This window comes from Salmo salar, chromosome 10 (assembly GCF_965601325.2).
Source record: "Salmo salar chromosome 10, fSalSal1, whole genome shotgun sequence".
In the NCBI taxonomy this organism is placed as follows: Eukaryota; Metazoa; Chordata; class Actinopteri; order Salmoniformes; family Salmonidae; genus Salmo; species Salmo salar.
This window is the reverse complement of record NC_138300.1, coordinates 104,449,959-104,459,422: the sequence shown is the minus strand read 5'-3', so window position 1 is coordinate 104,459,422 and position 9,464 is coordinate 104,449,959. Positions and strand designations below refer to the sequence as shown.

At 41.9% G+C, this 9,464-nt stretch overlaps 1 protein-coding gene across 1 annotated transcript; it reads left to right on the top strand.

Moving 5' to 3' along the window:
- The first annotated feature begins 218 nt into the window (after positions 1–218).
- On the top strand, positions 219–7,805 carry LOC106561444 (carbohydrate sulfotransferase 1). The gene is made up of 2 exons (XM_014125408.3): positions 219–990; positions 5,519–7,805. The coding sequence occupies exons 1-2, from the start codon at positions 849–851 to the stop codon at positions 6,661–6,663; spliced, it is 1,287 nt and encodes a 428-aa protein (XP_013980883.1). The 5' UTR covers positions 219–848; the 3' UTR covers positions 6,664–7,805.
- Positions 7,806–9,464: the final 1,659 nt, after the last annotated feature.

The window sequence follows — 9,464 nt, the reverse complement described above, 5'->3', positions numbered from 1 at the left end:
GCTGTGATTGGGAGTCCCATAGTGCGGCGCACAGTTGGCTCAGCATCGTCCAGGTTTGGCCGGTGTAGGCAGTCATTGTAAAAAAAGAATTTATTCTTAACTGACTTGCCTAGTTAAATAAAGGTTCAATAAAAATTGACAAAAAAATATAAAACAAAAGGGTTGAATACTTATTGACTCAAGACATTTCAGCTTTTGATTTGAATTAATTTGTAAAAATTCCTAAAAACATAATTCACTTTGACATTATGGGTTATTGTGTGTAAGCCAGTGATTCAAAATCAAAGATTTTTTTTGTTAACATAACAAAATGAGGAAAAAGTCAAGGGGTGTGAATACTTCCTGAAGGCACTGTAAATAGGAGCAAGTCCATGTAATTCTTTGTAGGTTAACAGTAAAACCTTGAAATCAGCCCTAGAATTAACAGGAGGACAGTGTAGAGAAGCTAACACTGGAGTAATATGATCACACTTTTTGGGTTTAGTCAAGGTTATAGCAGCCATATTTTGCACTAGCTGAAGTTTAGTTAGTGCCTTACCCAGGTAGCCGGATAGTAGAGCATTGCAGTAGTTTAATCTGTGACAAAGGCATGGATACATTTTCTGCATACTTTTTTTACATAAAGTTTCTGATTTTTGCAACGTTACGAAGAAGGAAAAAAGCTGCTCGTAAAATATTTTTCTCTTTCCTGCTCTGGTCAGAATGTCTGCAGAAAGTTAAAATCCCAGAGGACTACTCTTCTGCATCGCTCTTGTTCTCCCTGAGGACAGTGTGTGAGGAGTGTCACCTCTCTGTGTTTCCCCTGGTGGCTGCAGCGTGAAGGATGTAAGGCCGGAGGAGGACGCAGGATGGAGTGCTCCTGGAAGACAGTGCTGCTGCTGGTGTGTGCCTCTCTGGGGGTCCAGTACACAGCCATCCGCACCCTGAGAGACTCCCTGTCCGGGCCCTGCCACGGTGGCGTCTACCACTGTCAAAACCGACAGCCCAAAGGTAAGAGAAAACTCAAGCATGAAACCACTAATGCACAACAACAAGCACAATTGGCTGTACTCTACATGGCTTAGGGAGCACACATTCCAGTGTATCTACTTTGTGTGTCTACTGAGGAGTCTTACATTGCCAGAGCCCACAGCCCAAAGGTGGGGTCAAAACTCTGCCAAGCATGTCCCCACTAACTCAGAAAAACAAGCACAAAGTGGCTATACTAGTATATGGCTTAGGGAGCACACATTCTGCTGTATGTTCTAGCCTACTTTGTGTGTGTCTACCACTGCCAGAGCCAGCTGCCCAAAGGTATAGGCATATCTCTGCCAAGCATGTAACCACTAATACAGAACAAGCACAAAGTGGCTGGACTGTATATATGGCTTAGGGAGCACACATGGGAGCATGCATTGTACTGTATGTACTTAGTGTGTGTCTACCGCTGTGAGAGCCAACAGCCCAGAGGTAAGGCTCTATTTGCAAAGCACATAACAAGACTGAGCAACAAACAGAAGTAGCTATACATTCGACTGTATGTATTTTGTTCTTTAATTAAAGTAGAATTTTCATTGAGACTGTGTTCTAGTCTTGCTCAGTAACTGGTAGGGTTTAAACTGATACCTCTATTATGTAGCTAGACTAGTGGAGGCTCCTCAGAGGAGGAATGGGAGGACCATCCTCCACAGTGAATTTCATTTAAGAAAATATATTTTATATAGATAAAACTACACAAAATATATTCACATTCCACCAAATAATTAATTAAAACACACTGTTTTGCAATGAAGGTCTATAGGAGCCTCAACTTTGTAGGGTAGCACCATGGTGTAGTCGGAGGACAGCTAGCTAGCTTCTGTCCTCCTCTGTGTACATTGACTTCAATACAAAACCTAGGAGGCTCATGGTTCTCACCCCCATCCATAGACTTTCACAGTAATTATGACAACTTCCGGAGGACATCCTCCAACCTAGAGCTCTTGCAGCATGAACTGACATGTTGTCCACCGAATCAAAGGATCAGAGAATGAATCTAGTACTGAAAGCATAACCTACAGCTAGCTAGCACTGCATAAAATGTGGTGAGTAGTTGACTCAAAGAGAGAGAAAGACAATAGCTGAACAGTTTTGAACAAATTCATTAATTCAAAAATGAAGGAGGAGCAAGTGAGATATATTTTTTTTACTTTCACTTATTTAGGTAGCAAATACAGCTAGCTACTGTAGTTTAGCCTACTCAAACACCCTGCTCAAACAGAGGGATGCTATGTTAGCTTGCTGGCTATGACTATCCAACACTGGAACTCTTCCAAGTCAAGGTAAGCTTTTGGTTTTACTAATTTGTTGCCACCGGGTCCCACCGGTATAACTACTAAATGGCTTACTGACTGTATACTGCACTACACGATTGTAGCGGGTTTACTAACGCGTTAATTCTATTAGCTATGTTGACTATGATGTTACTTTAGCTAATATGGTGACAACAATGTAGGCTGTCTGTAGCGGTTATGATATGAAGGTTTGGCTTGGAAAGGCTTTTTCGCCTGGCCGTCAGACAGCTGATGTGCTGTGCATTGAAGTCCACAAGCAAAGGGAAAAGGTGAAAGGATTCTGTTGAAAAATGTTTCTTAAACGGAAGCAAACAGAATGAAACGGGGATACCTGAATTTGTCCAATAGAAACTCTCCTTTTGCAACTGCTTGACTAATGATTATACTCCTGATCAGCTAGGTACAGGTAAGAGTGTGTAACTTGGTATATGAATGTGTCACTGTCTGTCCATGTGTCACTGTCTGTCACCTAAAATCTTTCTCCTCTCGACCTGTGTGCCACTACATTGTAAACTTTCATTCATAGGCTAGGTTGTAGCAAACTCATGATGGGTACAGGGAACATGTTGAGTATCATGTAGTAGCCTAAGCCTATCAATGTTACATTGAACTGGGTGAATGGAATATGAATGACAGTCATCCAATATGCTGTAATAGAAATAAGGCCATGCTCATAAAAAAGAGAAATGGTCCTCCCTCATCTTAAACGGCACTGACCGCCACTGATTAGACATAGTAGCAATAACTTGTACAAGACTCAACTGATGGCCAGCAGTCACTTTAAATGCGACCAGTAGAGGGCATACATAGACATTTTATTTTACAATTGCTTGATAATATATTTCAAAAACCGACTAATTGAGTATATACATTCAGGGTTCACAAGTTTGAGTTTGTGAAATTTTTCCCACATAAAACCCTTATGTGGTATTCATACGGGAAGAAAGTTTGTTTGCGTGGGGTCATTAGTCAGTGACTCTCGAGGAGCAGAGGGAGAGAGCAAATAGTAAGCCCAAGGGAATTCCCCTTTTCATGGAGGAGAGGATGAGAGAGATGTAATATCTGTGATTCACTTTTATTCATTTGACAATTATCCTCCAGTTTATCCTCATTAATCAGCTTTTGCGGGGTGGCTGTATACGCCTTTCGTCAAGCTCGTCTCCAGATAAAAGTAACGACCCCTTTGCAATCAACTCCTCATCAGCAGTAATTACACGTTAGCAATCCGCTCTATATTTAGAGAGGAGACATTTCACCAGTCCTTGGGTAAACATCGGCAGACAAGCATCTTACTCATGCATGTTTAGCCTACTTTCTGAATTATTTAAGCAAATTGGCTGGATAGAGTCTTCAGTTGGTTTTTCTTAGTCCTCTGTTATGATGATGATACTGGATTCTATTTTACTTTTATAAGCTTCTTTCATTCCACGTGTCCATGTGCCAAGAGCTTAGGATTGGTTGTAGAACGTGTTTGTCTGAAATTGTATGAAAGTCAACCAATTAATATTAAAAGTTGTATTCATAAAGTAGTAAAATAAAGAACAATCATGAAGTTGCCCTCTAAATAAGTCAACTAAGACCCATACTGTTGTATATAGACTTTTTTAATACTTAATCAACTGTATCATATCCTGTTAGGACTAGGGGGCAGTATTGACACGGCTGGATAAAAAAACATACCCGATTTAATCTGGTTACCACTCCTACCCAGTAACTAGAATATGCATATACTTATTACATATGGATAGAAAACACCCTACATTTTCTAAAACTGTTTGAATGGTGTCTGTGAGTATAACAGAACTCAAATGGCAGGTCAAAACCTGAGAGATTCCTTTACAGGAAGTGGCCTGTCTGACCATTTCTTGAACTTCTTTTCCATCTCTATCATTTACTAAGGATCTCTGCTCTAACGTGACACTTCCCACGTCGTCCATAGGCGCTCAGAGCCCGGGAAAAAACAGAATGTCGTCATTCCAGCCCCAGGCTGAAACACATTATCGCCTTTCTCAAGTGGCCGATCAAGGGACACTGGGCTTAGGCGCGTGACCCGACCGCCCCCGCCTTTGGGATTTTTTCCTCTGTTTGCCGAAAAGGAGATTCCCTGTCGGAATATTATCGCTTTTCTACGAGAAAAATGGCGTAAAAATTGATTTTAAACAGCGGTTGACATGCTTCGAAGTACGGCAATGGAATATTTAGAATTTTATTGTCACGAATTGCGCCATGCGCGCGACACTTCTTTACTATTTCGGATAGTGTCTGGAACGCACGAACAAAACGCCGCTATTCGGATATAACGATGGATTATTTTGGACCAAACCAACATTTGTTATTGAAGTAGCAGTCCTGGGTGTGCATTCTGACGAAGACAACAAAAGGTAATCAAACTTTTATAATAGTAAATATGATTATGGTGAGTGCTAAACTTGCCGGGTGTCTAAATAGCGAGCCCGTGATGCCTGGGCTATGTACTTAGAATATTGCAAAATGTGCTTTCACCAAAAAGCTATTTTAAAATCGGACATATCGAGTGCATAGAGGAGGTCTGTATCTATAATTCTTAAAATAATTGTTATGCTTTTTGTGAACGTTTATCGTGAGTAATTTAGTAAAATGTTAGCGAATTCCCCAGAAGTTTGCGGGGGGTATGCTAGTTCTGAACGTCACATGCTAATGTAAAAAGCTGGTTTTTGATATAAATATGAACTTGATTGAACAAAACATGCATGTATTGTATAACATAATGTCCTAGGGTTGTCATCTGATGAAGATCATCAAAGGTGAGTGCTGCATTTAGCTGTCTTCTGGGTTTTGGTGACATTATATGCTGGCTTGAAAAATGGGTGTCTGATTATTTCTGGCTTGGTACTCTGCTGACATAATCTAATGTTTTGCTTTCGTTGTAAAGCCTTTTTGAAATCGGACAGTGTGGTTAGATTAACGAGAGTCTTGTCTTTAAATAGCTGTAAAATAGTCATATGTTTGAGAAATTGAAGTAATAGGATTTTTAACGTTTTGAAAATCGCGCCACAGGCTGCCAGTGGCTGTTACGTAGGTGGGACGCAAGCGTCCCACCTAGCCCATAGAGGATATTCTACAAGCATATGCAGCTACTGTAGTTATTGCAACTATCACAGTACAATAGGCTACTATGTGTATTACATGGGTACAGATATCCTCTCCTTGTCCCCTTGTCCTTCTAGACTCCAGGTGGAGAGCTCTGTGTGAGAACAACACGTTGCCCATGGAAACATCGGCCATGGCCTCCCGTCGCCACATCCTCCTGTTCGCCACCACCCGCAGCGGCTCCTCCTTCACCGGTCAGCTCTTCAACCAGCATCCGGCCATCTTCTACGCGTTCGAGCCCCTCTACCACGTCCAGCAGGCCTTCACCAACTCCAGTGGCAGACTGCGTCAGGCCCTGGATCGCCGGGCCCTGCTGGGGGCCTACAGGGACCTCCTCCTCAACCTCTACACCTGTGACCTACGCTTCCTGGAGAACTACATCCGCCCTGAGCCCCAGGACCACGTCACTGGGTCCTTCTTCCGCCGGAGTTCCAGCCGAGCTCTCTGCTCCCCCCCTGTGTGCCCCGAGGGTGGTGAGGGGGCCTCGGCCTCTGGGAGTCAGCCTGATGAGACCTGGTGCCCCAAGAAGTGCGGGGCGCTGAACCTCACCCTGGCCTCCATCGCGTGTCTGTCACGGGGTCACGTGGCCATCAAGACGGTGCGTGTCCCTGAGGTGGGGGACCTGCGCACCCTGACCGAGGACCCACGGCTAGACCTAAGGATCGTTCACCTGGTGCGCGACCCCAGAGCCATCCTGGCCTCGCGCATGATGGCATTCTCTGAGCAGTTTCGTGCCTGGAAGATCTGGAATGCTACAGGCAGGCAGCCGCACTACGTAGACCTAGCTCAGATCACCAGCACCTGCAGGGACATGGCAGACTCGGCAGAGACAATGCTGCAGAGGCCGGCGTGGCTGCGTGGACGCTACCTCTTGGTGCGCTACGAGGACCTGGCCCTCAACCCCAAGGAGAAGGCTCAGGAGATCTACAGGTTTGTGGGGTTGGAGATGGATGAAAGCGTGCACTCGTGGATCGCACAGAACACCAACAACAGCGCGCCTCCTACATCCGAGTGGAACTATAAGTACTCCACCACCAGAGACTCCAAAGCCACAGCAGAGAGCTGGAGGCTGAGACTAGGGTTTGATATAGTGAGGACTTTGCAGACTCTGTGCAATGATACACTCTCTCTTCTAGGCTACAGGGCGGTCCACTCTGTGGCTGATCTGAGAAACATGTCTAATAGTCTGGTGGAGCCCAGGCCTTTTCAGACTCTCGTATAACTGTGACCATGCAGGTGGTTGGATATAATGCTACAAGAGCTCCATAGTGTATCTGATATGTTGTCTGTGTCTTCACTCGAACACAGGCAATCCAATTTTGATCTTTTTCCACTAATTGATCTTTTGACCAATCAGATCAGCTCTTTTGCCTATAATTGGGCAAACAATCAGAATTGGGCTGCCTGTGTAAACGCAGCCAATGATACAAAGTTCTATTTCACAGAAACGTTTTATGAATATGATTATGACAATGACTCTGTCTGTGTGTGTCTTCATTGCATTTAATATCTCCAAGCATGTTTTGTTTATGCCTAGCAATTTAAGATATTTCCCCCTCAAAATTGTTGGGAATTTAAATGCGTTTCATTTACAGTTTGCATGTGGTTTGAAAATTACACTCCAAAAACCAACAGAACTCAACTGCCAGCCCAGTATGTTACCTGACAGTATCGAGGAGAATCTCAGGTTTTTGAGCTGTCTTAGATAAAGCTTCTTAGTGTACGTGTTTATGTGCTGCTCCATTCAAAGTTCCTGGCTCTGCTCTTATTTATTCACCCTTATTTTACCTGCTAAATTGACTTTCACAGCAACGACCCGAGGAAGCTACATGTATACTTAAGGCCAGATGTATACTTTACCTTAAAATGTTATGGTTTTAATCCTGGAAATAATATTGTTTCTATGTTCTTTTTCCTGGAAATTCAATGTGTCTATGTTCAACACTTTGTATTCATGGTTTATTTCCTAGAATATCAATTGCTGACGTTGCACTGATGCCAGCGCTTAGTACAGTAATTCTAGCCTCAAGTCACTCTAATGGTGTTATGTTTTCTGAGAATGGCTCGATGCAGGTCATCCATTTATGCTCACCTTAAAGGGATGGAGGGGATTTTTGTGAAATGAAAATTATAGTGCTTGCCTGACAAAGCATCTTCGAAAATGCTCTGAATGATGCCTGGAAACAGCTTAAAATGTCACAGGTAACCACACCATGAAGATCAGAGCCTGTATCCTACTTTGTATTGCAACCTGATTTCAAATGTACACTTCAGAACACTTCAGATTTAGGCCTTTGGTTGGTGCACTGTATATACTATAATATATGTGTTATTAAAAGAAAATATGTCAGTGCTTTGTCTTAAGTCTGTAACTGTCAACTGTGAATCAGGTTTGTCAAAATATCAAAAAGGTCTGTTTATAAATGTAATATTTTCAAAATAAATTGATTTAACATAACAAACAAATAGTGTTAATTTGATTAAGTTAGGCTAATTGTGCTGAAGTCAGTCAAACGACAATCCTTCAATATCAAAATGAAAACCTACAGACAAGGACATTGTGGTTAGAATAATTTATGTAACTGAGCCTGGTGCTAATTCAACATCTATCATTTTATTTCCGCTCCTATCGAATTTGGATTGTCTTCAAACCAAACCTAAATCTTGTCATTGCTGATGTGGGGAATTATACAATCAATAGTATTGACTCTGAGAGAATCCTAGTGGACAGAATTTATGTATAATGTTAAAAGTTTGATAACAATACGCCCAGTTAGCACATAATGTTCTGAGAACCATATGTTTCTTAAAGTTTGGTGAAAGCGTGATTCTCCTATGGTTATTTTGCATACAACCTTCCCACAACGTTCTAGGAATGGTGCAGGATACCCAGCTAGTACATAATATTCTGAGAACCATATGTTTCTTAGGTGAGAATTTCAGTACTTCATCATAACATTTTCTACAGGTTTCCTCATGGTTCTATTTAAAGTCATGTTCTCAGAACATTAAGAAAACTTTCCATAATAAAAACACAAGAAAACGTTCTAAGAATGTTATTTAAAAACATACATTCCTTTCTCAGCATCAACAAAATTCTATCCTCTATCTTGTTCAGCGTGTTCAGGTGTGTTGGCCGCACCCACTGATTGGCCACACCTGATCTTAATGAGTGCTTGTTTCTGTGAAATTGGGATTTGTATAGACTAAAATGAACAGCCTTGAATGATTTAAAAAAAAAACATGGCATGCTAGCTCTGTCCTGGTGGTGCAGTGGACTAATTCCATAGGTAGAGAACATAAGTTCAAATCTCACCAACACCGTGCCTCAATAAAAAAAGAAATATCTTTGCAATATCTTTGAAATATCTAAGCAAATTCATTTTCATGTTCTCCTTTAAAAAATGCTCCGTTTTATATGTCAGGAAACGTGTGACTTCATTCCCAGAACCAATGGGAAACCAAAAACGTACGTTTCCACAACATCCAAGGAACCAAATGTGCTAGCTGGGCAGCCTATGATTGAATTAGTTTAGCTAACAGCCTCTCTATGGCAGGCTGCATCTCACAAACAGGAGAGGAGACAACCATGGGTCCTTTGCCAGGTTTCCCATTTGCAATTGGCCTCAGTGCCCAAAACAGTGAGCGGTAACGTGCCATCTCGAGACACCAGCCCATGCATTTCACTGTTGAGACACTCTCCTCAGTCTTACTTATTGAGATGAGTTCTGCAAATAGTTCCTGAAGAAAACACATTGCCCAACTAGCAAATAATGTTCAAAAAACCATAAGATTCTTAGAGCTTGATGATAGCATGGTTGTCCTATGGTTATTTTGCATACAACCTTCCCACAACTTTCTGGGAATGGTGTAGGATAGTTGCTTGGCTTTGGAACATTCTCAGCCCATTTAAGTAACTTGACAACAAAACATTTTTTTATTGGTATTTCATTACTTTAAAAAACCTTTCCTAAAAGTTCAAACATGGTTAAATTTAATTAAAATGTTGTTAATGTCCTAGGA

What these genes read in the sequence shown, in the direction of transcription:
- LOC106561444 (XM_014125408.3), top strand. Translation starts at nt 849, where the DNA reads ATGGAGTGCTCCTGGAAGACAGTGCTGCTGCTGGTGTGTGCCTCTCTG. An exon ending in TCAAAACCGACAGCCCAAAG is followed by an intron (nt 991 to 5,518) that starts GTAAGAGAAAAC and finishes TTGTCCTTCTAG; the next exon opens with ACTCCAGGTGGAGAGCTCTG.